This window comes from Podarcis filfolensis (assembly GCF_964270895.1).
Source record: "Podarcis filfolensis genome assembly, chromosome: 17".
NCBI classification, from domain to species: Eukaryota; Metazoa; Chordata; class Lepidosauria; order Squamata; family Lacertidae; genus Podarcis; species Podarcis filfolensis.
In genome coordinates, this window is record NC_139621.1 from 38,375,532 (window position 1) to 38,393,716 (window position 18,185).

An 18,185-nucleotide genomic window follows, 5' to 3' on the forward strand; every position below is an offset into this window, starting at 1 on the left:
CTCTGCAAACAGTGCTCCAAATGCAGCCCTTTACTTTTGCCCACTGAAGTGAATGGCAGCCCTTATGTTATGTGGCAGAAAGAAAAGGGGTGCGTTCAGGGTGATGCCTTAACCCCATCTTTGCTCCTGCTGACCCCCACGTACTCAAAACACACCTGTCCCTCCAACTGCATTGCCAAACCTGTGTACAGTGGTACCTTGGTTGTCGAACTTAATCCATTCTGGGAGTCCGACTCCCAGAACCATTTGAAAACCAAGGTGAGGCTTCCAATTGGCTGAAGGAGTTTCCTGCACTCAGTCAGAAGCTGCAGAAGCTGTGTTGGAAATTTGGCTTCCAAAAAATGTTTGCAAACCAGAACACTTACTCCTGGGTTTGCGGCATTTGGGAGCCAATTTGTTCGGAAGCCAAGCTGTTCGAGAACCAAGGTAGCACTGTATTTGCAAAGTCTCGTTGTATTTCCTGGGTCATGGCAGGTTGCAAAAGAACACTGGGTTAGCATGATGGCTTTATGTATACAGTGAAAACAGAAAAGCACAGAAGAGGCTTAAAACAGAACACAAAGTTTTGTGCAGCAGTAATTTTAATATTTGTAGAATGCCATTTTTGTGAGGCAATAAATGCAAATTTACAGTTAGGCAGGAGCATTCTTTGGGGTGCACATAAGATGTGGTCAAGAATCTCTTGGCCAATAGTGGGACAAGTTCTAGAAGTCTAGATTGCACCATCAAGAGTTGGATTAAAAGTATTTCACTAATATAGAGTAGTTGCACTAGGAAAAAACATCAGCAGATAATTTGACTAGCAGTGAAGTAGGTTCTCTGGAGATGTATGACTAATAATAGCCTTTTAAAGGAAGACCAACTGGGCTAAAGCCTGACTCACAGATTCACGTTTATCACTTGAGTACTATACACTTGACGACTGTGTGATCATCAGTTACCCTTCAAAAGCAATAAGATGTGAAAGTTCTGTGTGTCATGTTAGATCTGTCATGGCTCCATTGAAACATTAAGGTTTGGATGGGGCAGTCACCAAGCGATAAATATGCATGTGTGAATCAGTCCTTCGTTACCCCTTAACCACAAAGAGCCCAGTTGTAGCCTGGGCACAATGTGAAGCCATTTTATCTAGCTCTCAGCAATCCTAACAAATTTGAATCAAGGCATGGAGAAACGTTTTATCTGTTTTGGGCGGTGGGATTGCGCTCAAAAGTGGTTAGAGATGCTCTACACTTAAACCTCTCTTTGGTGTTTGAATGCAATAGCCCAGGAATCTCCAAAAGTGAAGTAGGCTTGGAAACATTTGATCTAGCTACTGTAAAGATAAAGGGTAAAGGGACCCCTGACCATTAGGTCAAGTCGTGGCCGACTCTGGGGTTGCGGCACTCATCTCGCTTTATTGGCCGAGGGAGCCGAAGTACAGCTTCCGGGTCATGTGGCCAGCATGACCGAGCCGCTTCTGGCGAACCAGAGCAGCGCACGGAAACGCCATTTGCCTTCCCGCCGGAGCGGTAGCTATTTATCTACTTGCACTTCGACATGTTTTCGAACTGCTAGGTTGGCAGGAGCAGGGACCAAGCAATGGGAGCTCACCCCGTCGCGGGGATTCGAACCGCCGACCTTGATCGGCAAGCCCTAGGCTCTGTGGTTTAACCCACAGCGCCACCCACGTCCCCTAGCTACTGTAGCTGTGCCTTTAATAGTAGCTTGCAGATATTAACAGGCAATGATTTCCTCCAAACTGTGAAAAGTATCAGCTGCTAATTTTGGTGGGCCATTCTCCTGTTAAAGGCAGAATAAGCACAACAGCCTTTTTCGTTGTTGTTCCTCATCCACTGCCAACATTAGTGTAAAACTCACTGCTAGGTGGCAATGACTTTATTTTAGATGAGCCTAAGAAATGGAGGAGGATGGAAGAACGGAAGCCCGTTTTGGACTATTTAAAGAAATATTATAATGTGATGGATTTGTGATCAGGATTTGAACTATGAACACCAGAAATAATTAGAGACTATTGTATTATGGCTATGGTATAGAAGAGTGAAGATAAGCTGTGGCAATAAGAATAAAAAACACCACGGAAAATGGGGTGGGAAGTCGATAAAACAGAAGAAAAATTATTATGTATGGGAATTTTATGTGAAATTTGTGGAAATTCAATAAAACATATTATAAAAGAAAAAAGAAATGGAGGAGGAAAGGATGTCAGATTCAGGCTTCTCGACCATCCTTTGGAGAATGGAGCTGATCCTGAATGTCAGTGCCCATGACTATCCCTTGTGACAGCCACCCCTGCCTGACATATTTGGATCCACGGACAACTTCTACAGCTGCCTTATTAACCACAAGAAACTAGCATTCTTCCTCGCACAAGGATGTAATCAAAGGCATGCTGTACTCCTTTGGGGATAGTGACACAGGAATAATATGTTGTTTTAATCTGTCCATTACGAAAGCCAGTAGTACAGAAATCTTTTAGCGATTATAACATCGAGACGGTTTCAAACAAGCTATCATTTATTTGATTGTTATATCAGCCAGCTAAACCTTAGATTGATTAATGAAGAGGATTTGCTAAACCGTGAGTTAAGGTCCTACTTATTCATTCCTGGGAGGGAGCTATGAAACAATACATTGGAGGTGACAGTTCTTTACAAAATGGCGGGAGATTCCATTGAATCGCAATGGATGCTTACATTCCAATATGTTAATCTGACCCTTGCATTGAGACCCAATCCTTCCCCACTATGCCCTTGATCCAGTCCAGGTAGTTCATGACTTTGGTGTAAAAGCCATAGCCGTTGCCACAACCGATGCCCCAAGAAACAATCCCTGAGACCACCCAGCGCCCAGTCTGCGGGTCGCGCACAGCAAAAGCCCCCCCACTGTCGCCCTGGCAGGTATCTTTTGTTTCGTGAGGGGAACCTGCACAAAACATGTTCTCTGTGAAGACCGGGTCCTGGCTGTCAATCTTCTGCCCTTTCAGCCACTGCTGACAGGATGAACGCCTTGCTACTGGAATCGGTACATATTTTAGCTTGTGAGCAAGGATGTTCTTCTCTACTCCGAAGCCACTGGCATAACCCATCCATCCTTGAGCGTAGAAGGTGCTGTTCCCTGGATCCGGGAGACAGATTGGCAGCATGTCAGGCCCAAGTGTCACTGGGTCCTCCAGCTCCAGAAGGGCAATGTCCCCGTCAAAGTTCTCCGGAAGGCCCTGGTTGTACGCTGGGTGGATGTAAACCTTGCGGACGGGGCGATTGCCCAGCTTTACGAGTTCCTCCACATCCGTGTGTCCCAAGAAGACTTGAGTCTTCTTAATCACCTCAGAGAGCTCAGGGCTCTGAGCCATCCGAGATGCACTGCTCGGCTTGGGGTACAAATTGTGCGCTGCGGTCAAGATCCAGCGGTCACCCAGCAATGCCCCGCCTCCACGTCCGGTGACGAATGTTTTCGCTTGCCATGGGAAGCTGCCTTCAGGTGCCTCTTGGCCATCAATAATCCGTTGGGTTATTTGGATGGGATTGTCCGGTCTTCCACAGACTGCAAGAGAGACAATATGGTCAAGAAAGGCGACAGCCTCCTGCCTTTCCCCATTTCCCACGTGACATTTCCTTATTTTGAATGCTTCCATTCGCTCTTAACGGAACATGTCAGACCTTCCCCACGTAATCAGCTTTTCCCCACCAGCATTTGCTCTTATTATTAACACACTTAGCCCAGTACCTGGAGATTCAGGACAGATAAGAGAACATACTCTTCTTAAACAGGGCATTGTTAAACTGTGTCATTCACCACCATAAGCTGGGTGGCTTTATCCAGTGCTTTTTTCTGGGAGGGACTCATGGGTACACATACCCCTAAACATTTTGTGACTCTAATGGGAGAAGAAACTAAAATTTTAAGTTTCTTCTCTAGCATGGTGAACCGTTGCTAACCCCGTTCCGTTGCTAACCCCGATGGCGGCCGCATTTCCTGTCACGGTGTTTCCTGAGTTTCAGACGGAAGCGATCGTTTAATGTGTGAAGTAGTGTGGAATGTGGATGTGTGGAATCGGGAAGATGTTAGTGCACACAACCTCGTGCCAATCTGGAAGTTACTGTGAGCTGTCAGCTGTGTAATATGAGGTAACGCATGTTCTTTGTACTTTTGTCCATTTACTGTATTTATTTTCCACGATTTGAACTATAAAATGGTGATTTTCTTGAGTCAAAATGAGAGTGCCCTTAAACATTTTTTAGAAGAAGGGGAAAAAAGCACTCGCTTTATCATAGAATTGTAGAGGATAAGGCTATAAATGGCTACATTTCATGATGGGTAAACTCTAACACCAGGACTAGAGGCAGAGTAACATCAAATACTAGTCAATGGTTCATTGATCCTTCTCGCCTCTTCAACGGTGTCCCTCAGCTTTAGCTTCGACTTCTCATCTGAGCTGTGGGCTCCACCCTTACTCACTGCCTCTGCCTTCGGCAGCCTGTTCACCTGAAGGAACCTAACCTTCGGGACACTAAGGAACAGAGTGCATGACACAAAAATCTGTTTCTCCTCTCCTCCGCCCCAACAAAATAAATCACCCATCCCTGGCAAAGATCCCTTTTAACCAGGAATTGCTTGAACCTCAGAACCTTAGGGCAGAGAGAACGTGCTTCACCATCAGGCTGTTGTCTCTCTGTTTTTGATCCCATCTTTTCTCCCTCCTCTCCCTTAACCTCATGTTCTATCTTGCTCTTTTCTGCAGTGTTTGCCTGGTTCGTTTGTTTTTAGACAACATGAGGAGGATGATGGAAGAGTGCCGATTACCTGGCAGGCACACAGGGATGTCCTCGCGGTCGTCTTGGTCCATCCAAGACCCCTTAGCAGAGCAGGTATATATATCTGAGGAAGGAAACCAAAATAATGAGAGCATAGTCTGAATAAACTTTGCCTGCTTAAACACCTTGGTTTTTCGACTCTAAGGGCACAGGCTGGGATAGAAGGAGCCATTCTTGGAAGGAACAGTTCTCTCAGTTTCTCATTTTTTCCAATCACAAATTCAGTTCTCTCTCCACATACCTGCAACAACTTGGGATTATTATTATTTTTCAGCTCCCAAAGACAAGACCCAGCAGTTGTACTGCGTCTCTTGCCTTAACTACTTTCCCACCTTCCTTGTGTCTTTAATGCAGAATAGCATTAACCCCACCCCAGAATTGACCCATTTCTGCTTTTGCAGCTTCTGCCACACAGTGCCGTACTTTTCCATCTATAAGACGCCCCCATGTATAAGACGCCCCCTATTTTGTGGGACTCAAATTTAAGAAAATTGGGGGTGGGGGATGGCACCAAGTTGTTGAGCTTTTTTAAGGAGGGATTGCCGAAAATCGCTCACCTGCACGTGTCACAAAATCTGCCTCCCTTCTGTCCCATCGCCAGCAAAAGCTGCCAATCGCCCGCACAAATGCCCGAGCGTCAGCCAATCAACATCACCCATTGACGCAGCAACCAATAACACGCACAATAGCTGCTGGCAGCTGTGGCAGGAACCAATCAAATGTCCACCCTATGCACTACCCATGTATAAGACGACCCCCACTTTTTAGCATGATTTTTACATAATAAAAAAATAGTCTTAAAAACGGAAAAGTACAGTAAGTACAGTAATGCCAGAGCTACACCCTGTGCTGCTGCCCTAATGTGATCATGCAGCCTTTGTGAGGCAATTATTTTCCATGGGCAGATGCCACAAAAGTGGAATCCCGTAGTGAAATGGCTGTGAACATGGCTGAGAGGCCCCTCGTGGAATGGAGGGGAATTCCTGCGTCCGCACTTCACCTTTAAAGCACATTCAAAGTGTTAAGTTGTGGGTGAACATATCAGACGACACAGCAATTCTTCAACAGCTCTTGTTTATTCACAGGCCAGGACAGAACTGAAGGGTTCAGTCAGCCTACTTATATAGAGCTTCAGTACAACGTTACTGTAGCAACTTTCTAAAACTATCCAATCACTGAATGTCACTTTCGATCCTTCATTTGCATAACTATCTACAGTATCCCCCTGCTGGCCCAGGGTGAGAACTTCAGTACATAACACAAAGCACATTCTTTCCCGGGAACCGTAGCTTTACCTGTCACAGGTATACAATTCTCAGCAATGCTTAAAAGACAGAATGGGAAAGGATTGGGACTGAGGGGGGCACAGTTTGTGCTGAGCAGGACTCACCTCCTCCATTACTGAAAAGGCGGTAGTAGCGTTCTTTGCAGCTGTACTTGACAACTGACAGGTAGTCGTTATTGTTTGGCTGGGTCTCATAGCTGAAGTCCCCGTTGGTCAGGCTTTTCGGTTCGCCGCAGTTCACAACTATGAGGCAAATTCGACAAATAAATGAAGGGGAGGGAATCTTTCTTTCAGGAATCCTTTCAAAGTCCAGCTGGGTCACAATCATTCAGTGGTGATTTCCTGCTACCAGTTGCCTACTAAAAAAACTCCCCACACCCCTCAAGATGGCTTCTCACCCATGGGGAAATGATTACAGACCCTCCAAGCAGGACCCTCCAAACAGACCCTTCCCCCATGGGGAAATGATTACAGACCCCCCCTATTTTCCAGGGACAGTCCCGGATTTACAGACGCCATCCCAGTTTCTGATTTGATCCCAGAATGTCCCGCTTTTCCTTAGGAACAAGAGTCTCCTATTATCAGCATCCTTCCCAAAACCTTCCCTCTGGGGGAAGAAGCCATGACTGCTTAAAGAGGTATGATGCTGCTTTCAAGGTTGAGTGCAGAAGGGGCCTAGACCTTGGGAACAGGCCTAGCCCTAGATGTTCTGGCATTTGAAGGCTGCCCCCCACCCCATCCCTCTAGCAACTAAATGACCTTAAAATAAATGAATAAAATCATTGGCAACTTGCCATCTTTTAATAGTACCGTATTTTTCGCTCTATAAGACGCAATTTCCCCCTCCTAAAAAGTAAGGGGAAATGTCTGTGCGTCTTATGGGGTGAATGCAGGCGGGAGGCTCTGCTCAGTGCTCCCTTTAAAGAGCTACGTGGAGCGTGTGTGCAGCTCTTGGGGGCTTTTCCCCGAGGAGGGAGAAGGGCTGCCCTTCTCCCTCCTTAGGGAAAAGCCTGCAAGCGCCGCACACATGCTCCACGCGGCTCGTGAAAGTGCTGAGCCGAGCCTGGGATGCATACAGGCTCTGCTCTGCGCTCCCTTTAAAGAATATTTTTTTCCTTGCATTCCCCCTCTAAAAATTAGGTGCGTCTTATAGTTAGGTGCATCTTATGGAGCGAAAAATTTGGCACTTCAGATCTGTGGCTAGCTACTCACTTTCACATCGGGGCATCGGGCGGTGCCACGTCCCATCCTTCTGGCAGACAGCGGTGAAGGATTTCAGTGCTTTGTCGCCCTGCTCAAAAACAAAAAGGCAGTTGAGGGTTGGGCAAGTCCCTGCACACAGCTATGCCCCTTACCTTTGTCTCAGGTAGTGCCGAAATTAGCCAGGTGTATTTGGCTTCATGACCCACCTGTTGGATCCTGGCCAGTGGGTGGAAGACCTACGTATATCTTAAGATAGCAAATACTTTTTAAAAAATTTGTTAATTTATTCAAAATTCTACCTCAGATTTAGGATCACTGAGTGGCAGTTTTTCTTATTTTCATTGTGGATATATATTCTGATGCTCAACTCTGCACAGAAGCCACACCCTCTGCCTTGAATACCCTGCTACCCTAGATATCAAGTGTGGAGGGTCCTGGAGGCTTAGCATGTTTTGGGAAATCCCCTTGGACAGGCTTAAAGGAACTCACCATTGCTACTTTAAACCAGCCTTTCCCAACATCTCCGCTCTGAGACCAAAACATCTGGAGGGCACCAGGTTGGGGAAATGCGGTTTTAGATCCTGGCAGAGCTGAGTCATAACTACCAAAACAAATTCCCGGGCTGAACACTGGATCAATTTAAGGCCTGCTTGTTTGTTCTGCTCTACTTTCGATTTCCCCATTATTCATGACGCTGGCCAGAAATTATGCAATCATCACATCTCTTTCTGCCTTAATCAGATCCACAAGCGCAGATGCCTTTGGGACATAAATATTTGTTGAATCAGATGTTTCTCTTGCCCTGACATATTCCTTAAACTGTTCCTAGGATAAAAACTGGGAGATGTAAAAGGGAAGAGAAGCGTTTAGGAATGGAGGAGAAAACACACACACACCCAAAGCCTGAGGGATCATGAGGACATCATAGGAGGGAAAGGCTTAGAAGGCAGAGAGATAAAGTAATGGAGAAGCCACTCGATGTACACATTATACTTTTAAAACACATCCAAAGCACATTCTTTCCTTCTCTAAAGGTTTTGAGGTGTTTAATAAGCATTTATGCTAATGTAATTGAGATTCATGTGTGTAAACCTACTTCTGAGCATCAGCAATTAGCATGTGATGAATTAATTGACCTGGGCAAAGGTCCAAAGTGTGTACCAGCCTTTAAACCTACGTGTTGATGAAGTCACACAAGGAATCGTGCTTGTATGTGCCCTGGAGACCAAGACAGGTTGCAGAACAAAAAAGGAGGCTGGTCGTGCTGCCATAAAGATAAGCTGGCACCTTTAGGGGTGCTCCTGCTGTGCGCCCCTTCATTGCAGGGGGTTGGACTAGCTGGTCCCTTCCAACTGCAGTTACGTGTTTCAATGACTGAAGACTAAAAGTTGTATATATGTGTAAAATAAGCCATATATTATTAAGACACTAGCCTCCATTTTTGCAGTGCCGGATTGCCAAATGCACAGAGGAGGCCTTTTAGGGCCTTTGCAACAATGGATCAAAATAATATTGATTTAGCTTATTAAAGTCGGTTGGTAAAATAAAAAATGTAATAGGAGATAATTTGCAAGGGGGCTCCCGAGATTTTGACTGCCTAGGGGTCTCTACAGGGTTTAATCCAGCATTGCCATTGTGCCTAATTTCCCCATAAGAACACAGACACCAATGGAGGGCCAAGGCCCCCTGAAATCTTGTGCACTGCTAGGCAGAGATTGGTGTGGCTTGCAACACTGGTGTCAGAAGTGGAGTCTCTTCCTTGCCCTGCTCAAAAAGTTCTGGGCGCTGCTGTTTATTAAGGCTTGCTGGGAATTGTAACTCTATGAGGGGCAAACTGGGGTGCCGATAATTCTTTGAGGGGCAAATGTGCTTCAAATGTGCTTCAATGTGTCCGCAGCCCTAGATAAATGAGTCCCACCTCCATCAGCCGATATCCAGTCCTGCAGCTGGCAATGAAGTAGTCCTGGTATTGATACAATGACTGTAGGTCTTGAATGATGGTGAACTCATCATTTGGAACAGGCTGCGGGCAAGGGACTCCTGTTGGAGATAAGAGAGGAATGAAGGAAGCGGCGGCAGATGGCTGAGTACCATTTATCTCCGTCTGCTGGATGGGGATACTTTACTTTCTGTGCTGTACCGGATCTTCCACCCACGGCTGTATCCTGAATCATCCGTGTGGAAAAGGACGTCCACCGAAGAGCCATTGGTTTCGATGCTTCCTGGAGACGTTGTGCCACAGAATTCACCAACCTCTTCCCCACCAACTTGGATCTGGTGAGAAGCAGAGAGTTTGGGAAGAAGAGTTTGGATTTGATATCCCGCTTTATCACTACCCAAAGGAGTCTCAAAGCGGCTAACAATCTCCTTTTCCCTTCCTCCCCCACAACAAACACTCTGTGAGGTGAGTGAGGCTGAGAGACTTCAGAGAAGTGTAACTGGCCCAAGGTCACCCAGCAGCTGCATGTGGAGGAGAGGAGACGCGAACCCGGTTCCCCAGATTACAAGTCTACCGCTCTTAACCACTAATCCACTAATCCTTTGGGAGCAAAGTATTTGCTGTCCGTACGAGTGTGGATGCTATTCAGCACTACACTTACTACTACTGCTACTAATTTATTTGTACCCCGCCCATCTGGCTGGGTTTCCCCAGCCACTCTGGGTGGCTCCCAACAGAATAATAATAAGCGATAAAACATCAAACATTAAAAACTTCCCTAAAGAGGGCTGCCTTCAGATGTCTTCTAAACATCAGATATTGTTGTTTATTCCTTTGACATCTAATGGGAGGGCGTTCCACAGGGCGGGCGCCACTACCAAGAAGGCCCTCTGCCTGGTTCCCTGTAGCTTCACTTCTCGCAGTGAGGGGACCGCCAGAAGGCCCTCGGAGCTGGAGCTCAGTGTCCGGGCTGAACGATGGTATTTGTGAATATATTAGCTATTTCAAAAACACTCTAATGGTTTCTCTTTCCAAAAGAAGTTCAGCCTGCGGGGAAGGTGGCAATGAACATACAGAACAGCATTCTCGATATATTCAAAAAACGGCTTTCAAGAAAATAGCAGGACTTCTTTATTCCACATGCTGAGAACTGGATACTTCAAAGACAGATTGCAGACATTTGTACATTTTGGAGCATCCCTCTTTCCTCATTTATGATCCATTTGGAGTAAGCAGGGCTGAGTGGAACAGCCCCAGCCCGGGGTACAGTGATCTACAATACCTTGAGCTGGTCATAAGGACAGTGGACTTGCTGGTGATCATCAATTTCGAAAGGCTCCAGGAATTTGAGTGTGATGATCAGGCCTGCCTCCACTCGTATGCTGTAGTTGCAGCGTAAATCAGCTGGGTAGGGCTGAGGATAACCAGGGCTTGACAAGTACCCAGATTGCTCCGTGAACAGTTCGTTGCTGCAATTCACTGCAGGGCAAGGAAGCAAAATAAGGTTTGCTGAAAGCCAGGGACCCACAGGGCATCCTTTCCTTGTAGGTGGTCCATTCTTCTCTCTTTCACCACACTATTCAACTGGAAGAATGATCGGTCCCTGTTCTGTAGCCACAATTTCTAACACAGATTATAGACCTCACCTATATCAACACGGATTGAAAGTGCAGGAAAAGCTCCCCTTTTGTCGCTCCGATGACCCATACTGTGAACGCAACAGATTAAATGGGATTATGAAGGTAGCTAATCCATACTCCGTTTTATCTTCAGTATGGAGAACGTGGCTAAAACAGGAACAGCATTTGCCATGTTCAAAATACTTCACATGCATGATTACAGTAATCTTTACATCCCCACTGTAGCAAAAACCACTACCATTTTCTATACATTGCGGGTGTGAGACTGAGGCCAAGAGAGAGTGGCTTACTTAAGAAATTAATAATAATAATTATTATTATAATGTCCTACCCATCTGGCTGGGTTTCCCCAGCCACTCTGGGCGGTTTCCAGCACATATAAACATGTAATAAAACATTGCTGATACAGGCAAGTTTTTGATGTTTAACATTTTCTTCTGTTTTTATGTGATTAGTCACGAACGGCTGACATCTTGGACCACAGCTTTCCATAAGCACTATAATGCAGTAGCCCTCCGTAGTCCCACCCATGAGCTTTCTGCAATATACACACTATAACTTTACAGCGTGCATTCGAAGCACACTGTTTCCCTCAAAGAATTCTGGGCGCTGTCAGTTAAAGGTTGCTGGGAAGTGTGACACTGTGAGGCATCAGCGACAGTGCGCAGAATCCTTTGCAGAGGGAAATGTGCTTCAAATGTGTTCCAGAGGTATAGCGTGCATACAGCCTGGCTCGTCCTCTTACCTTTACAGGAATGTTGGTCACTCTGGAGACGGTAGCCGGACTGACAAGAGCAGAAGTAGCCCCCTATGTAGTTGTGGCAGAAGTGCTGGCACCGAGGTGCGCCATCTTCGACGTCGTTTTCAAGGGCGCACTCATCCAAGTCTGGGGATATCCCACAACGAGAGTTAGAAAAGGTTTATACACTAATTTGGCTTAAAGGTTTGCAGGGGGTTGGACTTGATGACCCTCAGAGTCCCAACAACAACAACAACAACAACAATTTATTATTTATACCCCGCCCATCTGGCTGGGTTTCCTCGGCCACTCTGGGCGGCTTCCAACAGAACACTAAAATACAATAACCTATTAAACATTAAAAGCTTCCCTAAACAGGGCTGCCTTCAGATGTCTTCTAAAAGTCTGGTAGTTGTTTTTCTCTTTGACATCTGGTGGGAGGGCGTTCCACAGGGCGGGTGCCACCACCGAGAAGGCCCTCTGCCTGGTTCCCTGTAACTTGGCTTCTCGCAGGGAGGGAACCGTCAGAAGGCCCTCGGCGCTGGACCTCAGTGTCCGGGCAGAACGATGGGGGTGGAGACGCTCCTTCTATGATTCTATGCTCTGTGATTCTAATCAGACTGACCTTTAACCTTTAGTAAGGTTAAAGCTTACTGGGAATTGATATATAATGAATTGAAAAAAGAAGTTTAAAATAACATCTGTAAAAAACAACAACCCAGAAGCTTTCCTTTGGGGAATTATAGAGACAGAACTACTCAAACGGTATAGAAATTTATTTATGTATGCGACTACAGTGGCAAGAATGTTGTTTGCCCAAAAATGGAAAGAAGAAGAAGTCCTGATGAAAGAAGAATGGATACAAAAACTAATGGAATACGCAGAAATGGCAAAACTTACCAGAAAAAAAAGAAATCAAGGTAACAAACTTTTTATAAAAGAATGGAAATGGTTTATTGAATATTTACAAACAAACTGTAAACAGAGAAGAACATTGGCAAGATTATTGTAATAACCTGCAGTTTTATAAGAGTATACATTTAAAGTTGATGAACAAATGATTAAGTTAATTTGGAATATGCAGAAAATATTAAAAAATAAATTTAAGGAACTGGAGAAAGAGGGGGAAGGAAGTCGAGTTTTGAAATGTTAAAATGATAGTAAAATTATTGAAATGTATAAAATTGAAATTCATAAATAATTTTTTTAAAACCATTCTAGTCAGACTGAGGCTGGTTTGAAAAACCCCCCACATCAAATAGCAGTGTTTGTCAAGAAACTACAGGATCAATATGAATTGTGCCTAATATTGTGTGCATGCAGCTTTGAAAACCAGCAGTGAGAGCACAATGGATGGTAGTCTGAACACACCTGACACAGGGGGGCGACTTTATACTGAGGGACCCCTCCCTATTCACAGCAGTAAGCTTTGTCCATAACTCCCCAGTCAGGCCTCTGCCTGTACAGTCGTACCTCAGAAGTCAAACTGAAGTCCTTTCAACTTCCAAAATGTTTGGAAACCAAGGTGAGGCTTCCGATTGGCTGCAGGAAGCTACTGCAACCAGTTGGAAGTCGCAGAACCCGCACCGGACGTTCGGGTTCCAAAGAACATTCGCAAACCGCAACACTCGCCTCCGGGTTTGCAGTGTTCGGGAACCCAAACGTTCGAGTCGAAAGGCGTCCGACTTCCGAGGTACGGCTGTAGTCAGACTGTCATCATTTGCATCAGCCCTGCCTGTCCCCTTCTGCAGAGAATGGAGGCTCTATGCTCACCCACTGCTTGATAATAAGCCTGGAAGCCCTTGTAGAAGACATTGGTGCCATTTTCTTCATTGGAGAAATCGGAGTGGAACAGCAGCCGCATTCGGTTCCCAGCTGACAAAATCTCTTTGCCTCTAGGGTGGTTGCCGGTGGTTGAGTCTTGCTGGCCGCAGTACCGGCCTAAGTCTTTCTTGTTGGCTGTGATCTGCCAGAACCCAGTAAGGGGAGGAGAAAGTATTAGAACAGTGGTCTTAACTGACCAAGATCCAAAGAACCTCATCCCTAGGTCTGCATGCACCCAAGCCCAGTGGGTTTCCGGCTTCCATTTCTTAAGCTGTGGTGTCTCTTTGAGGAGGACGCCATGTTGTGGTGAATTGTTTTTGAAACTGGGGGGTGGGTTAAAAAAAACAGTGCTGCTGTTGTATGTTGGCCAGCTGTTTGAAAAAGAGGGAAAGGCCCTTGGAAGGTAGGTTGTTGACATCCATCTGTCTCGAGAGACAATGGAGTGCACCTCCATGGGTGAAGTCAAACTGTTGCTTGAGTGACCTCTCCTGGGTGCAAAGTGACCTCTCCTGGGTGCAAGTCTGGGCAGTGTCGATGGAGGTCCTGGGCTGCCCAGACAACAAGACCCCCCTCTTGGTCTCACTGATGTGGTCCAAAGGAAAGCAGAGCAATACGTTTGGCACCAGTTTGGCTACAGGAGTTGCTGGAAGGAGGCTTACAAGGCGCCATCCACTTTGGATTTGTGCAGGGCTTTGTCAGGAGTCCAGGATCCCAGCTTGATAACACAGTAGGCATAGGTAAAGGGGGATTTATTGCAAAAGCAAACAGATAGCTCTGGCAGCTCTGACAAAGCCTCCAGCATCATTACTCAAGATGACCCTTCTGAAGACTTCTTCCGGCTGTGACAGAAGAAATTGAACTTCTGACTCTTACGTCTCTTGTTTTGCTTCCTATCTAACAGCCCTCCCATTCACAGACTCTTAGGGCTGAGTGGATCAGCTCCAACCTCTTCCCGGGAGCTTTGGCTGTGTTCCCACCTGCTCTCAGCTACTGTCTTAACAGCCAGTTCGTCAAGGTCAGGAAGAGCCGAAGTCTGCAGCTGCCGGCTCTCTCCTGTCTGACTAACATCTAAGCCTCTCTGTTCCTGGCTGCTTTCCGCAGTTGGCTGCAAATCTTCTCTGGGAGCTGGCTCATTCCTGACAGGTTTGCTCCTTAGCCTTTTCTTCTCCTGAAGATGTCCTGCTAGGCAGCAGGGGTTTAGGATCAGAGCTTTCTTTCTCCTAGATGAGCCATCTTCCCAGGTGAATGAGCTCCGTCTGCCCCTCACTTCCCTCCGCAGCACATGCAGAAACTGCCTTCTTGAGTGATGGACCCACTATTAGTCTCATCTGTTCAATCCACCAGAATCTGTCTTTGCATGCAGGGGAAGTCCCTAACTCACCACCTACCCTAAGGTTACCAGATTTTTTTTCAATGAATCCGGGGACACTTTTCAACTTCAGTAGGAATGATAGGATTTTGTATGGGGACTGATTTGTAAATCCGGGGACTGTCCCCAGGAAACAGGGACATCTGGTAACCTTAAGCTACCCTCTCCTGGTTTAGCCAGCCAGTGGAAGCCATTCCTGGGGTGTGGCTGCTGTCACATGCTGATAGCTTCGAGGAGGTGAGAGCTGAGTGCAGGGTGGGGACCAAAGGTGGACAAACTGCCCCAGAAGTGGTGCATCATGTCTCCCAGCAGAGGTACTAGAGGTAAGGGTAAAGGGACCCCTGACCATTAGGCCCAGTCGCAAATGACACTTATCTCGCTTTACTGGCCGAAGGGAGCCGGCGTACAGCTTCTGGGTCATGTGGCCAGCATGACTAAGCCGCTTCTGGCGAACCAGAACAGCGCATGGAAACGCCATTTACCTTCCCGCCGGAGTGGTACCTATTTATCTACTTGCACTGACGTGCTTTCAAACTGCTAGGTGGGCAGAAGCTGGGACCGAGCAATGGGAGCTCACCCCGTCACGGGGATTCGAACTGCCGACCTTCTGATCGGCAAGTCCTAGGCTCTGTGGTTTAGACCACAGCGCCACCCGTGGGGTGAGGTACTACCCCACCCCTAATACCCCATACACCCTGGGGAGAGAGGGAAACATAATAACAGAGCAGAGACTTGTGGAGCCAAGCTATGCAAAATGGAGATTCAGCCACTTGGAAATGCAGCAATTCCTCTACCACCCCCTCTGCATCCCAGGCTCTGTCCACACACACACCTTGACGTAGTCGTAAGTGCAGTCCTCAGATGGCTCCAGATCGAACTGCCAGAAATTCAGCTTCACTCTGAAGCCCTTTGGCACAGAAATGTCCCAGGTACTTTCATTGTTGTTTGGGTACGGCTTGGGGTAATTGGGGGACCTGACCTCCCCAAAGAGCCTCCTCGTGGTTGGCGTGGAACTGACAGCTCCGAAGACGAAAGCTCCTTGCAGAAGGAGGAGTTGGAGGAGTTGGGGAAACCTGTAAACACAGCACACACATTTGAGAATGAAGACCAAAAGGAAGAGGAACTTGGTGCTAAAGACCCTCACATTCAGCACTATGAAAAATCTGCTTATGTTGAAATGTTTTTGCATCTGTTTCTGAAAGTCACTGGATGGGCAAAGGAGTTAGATTGTGATCTTAAGTCATATTAAATATCTGGCTTAGCTACTATTTGTGATTTAGGTTCCCTGTGTAATTTTAATCTTATATGTGTAGCCTTAAGGGTTAAAAATTTGCTTTTTTTAAAAAAGTAAAAAAATAGAAGCTTATATTTAGCAGACTGGTGAATTCTGCACTCAGTTCTGCACTTGTGCAGTAGTGATGATTGCATAGTCACACTATAAAACAACTTGTTATGTGGGCTAGATCTTGAATTGGGTCTTGAATCTTTGGGCACAATTGTGGATGTGCTGGGAACTGATCAACTGCACTAAAAAGGGTCCTAATTTCTTTTCTAGAAAAGGCATAAATCAGCACCCATTAAATGTGAGGTGGCTAGTCTTTGGCCATGCAGATGTTGTTGGTTTCCAGGTCCCATCAACCCTGGCCATTAGCCACGCCGACTGGAGCGTTAAAGACCTGGATCCCTCAGAATTGGCATGACAGCAAGAGAGCATCATGCACTCGGTGGTCCTTGATGGCTATGCACATCTGTTCAGACACCCTGGAACCAGTGAGGAAGAGTTGCAGGCAGCACTGAGGCCTAGCGAGAAGCCACAATCCTCTTGTACAGTTCTTAGTTTTGCTTCCACTACTCTCAAGGCAGCAACTTTTGGTTTTGCTATTTCTCTGAGTATGTTCTGTGCACAGCTCCTTAGACCTGAAGGCCACAAACTTTCTGGAGAAGAGGCTGGGAAGGAAATCACCAGCCATTCGCAAGAACTATAGGCTTTGGGTCTGTACACCCCTGCTCTGACTACTGTGGTTGTGACTACAAAGCGTCTTGGAAGAAGCACCCTGTTGAGATAAGAGAAGCATCTAAACGGTAGTGCCAGCCTCTTCAGGGGACTACTAGAGCAGACTGAGAACATGCCAGGTTAGAGACATCTTTAGACTATAAGTTGCACTCCATTAAAGCTAAATGCTGTTCTATAGGTCACTTCCCAGGGAGTTTCCAGTTGAGGTTAATACTGCAAATGGACCATGCAGATACAGTGGTACCTCTGGTTACAGACGCTTCAGGTTACAGACTCTGCTAACCTGGAAATAGTACCTCGGGTTAAGAACTTTGCTTCAGGATGAGAACAGAAGTCGCGCAGTGGCGGCGTAGCGGTAGCGTGACGCCCCATTAGCTAAAGTGGTGCTTCAGGTTAAGAACGGTTTCAGGTTAAGAACGGACCTCCGGAACGAATTAAGTTCTTAACCCGAGGTACCACTGTATTGCAAAGGGGGTGTTGGCAATACTTTGGTGTTGTTGTTATTGAAATTTCCCCAGAAAGAGTAAATGGGGACTAAATGGGGACAAAATATAGGCTGGCATTTTGATGCCAATGAAGTCGGGTGAATGCTGCGAAAAAATCCGTGTGCACAAAGAGCACCCGTCCCACAACAAACACCCATCTGGCAGCAGCCCCAGACACCATGCTTTGTCCATGCAACCAGCGTCATTTGATAATGGAGACACTGTAATATAGTCTTTGGATATTAGATTTGGCCCCAGACTTTGCCAGAGTAAAGCGAATCCTTTTGCTACCGTTACGCATGCCACCCTCTCCCTTCACTGTACAGTCAACACTCACATGCTTGCAGACTTGAGTTAACTCTCTTCCTCCCTCCCGTTCTGGTGGTCTGTGCTTGGGAGCGGCAAACAGATTTCAACAACACTTAACCTTGTTAAGCCGTGATTCGGGGAAGTTGGGGCAGACCTTGCTGAGAGGGAGGGAAGGGGGAGATAACTGGTTTCCAAATCAGTTGGGCAAGAGAGATGGTTTCCTTTCTGCTGTGTTCTGCTGCCCTCTGCTGTCCCCACAGAGGTGGAGTGATGGACAGAAGCTTTCACAATCAGATTCCAGAGGAGTAAAACTGTTGCACAAACAGTTCAGTTGTGCCTTAACTGTAAAGGTTGTGAGCCTTGCAAAGCTCCAACCCACATCAGATGCAGGAGCGGACAGCCTCAAGCAACACTTTCAAAAAAACCATCTCCAGTGCCTTTACCTCCAAAGAAAATTAAAGCATGGGGAGTGGTCCCCTGAAATGTCTCACTGCTTGGGGAAATGGGGAGCTTGGAAGAACAGAAATACAAGTAACCTCCCTGGCACATGTCAACATGGAGTTT

At 46.4% G+C, this 18,185-nt stretch overlaps 1 protein-coding gene across 1 annotated transcript; it reads right to left on the bottom strand.

Annotated features, from left to right (window-relative positions):
• Window positions 1-2,499: 2,499 nt before the first annotated feature.
• C1R (complement C1r) lies at window positions 2,500-17,802 on the bottom strand. The gene is made up of 11 exons (XM_083593256.1): window positions 17,650-17,802; window positions 15,646-15,886; window positions 13,394-13,586; window positions 11,627-11,767; window positions 10,524-10,720; window positions 9,429-9,576; window positions 9,221-9,342; window positions 7,312-7,390; window positions 6,205-6,342; window positions 4,804-4,878; window positions 2,500-3,543 (listed from the first exon to the last, which is right to left on the bottom strand). Coding segments are annotated over exons 1-11 (2,172 nt in total). The 5' UTR covers window positions 17,652-17,802; the 3' UTR covers window positions 2,500-2,707.
• Between the last annotated feature and the right edge of the window lie 383 nt (window positions 17,803-18,185).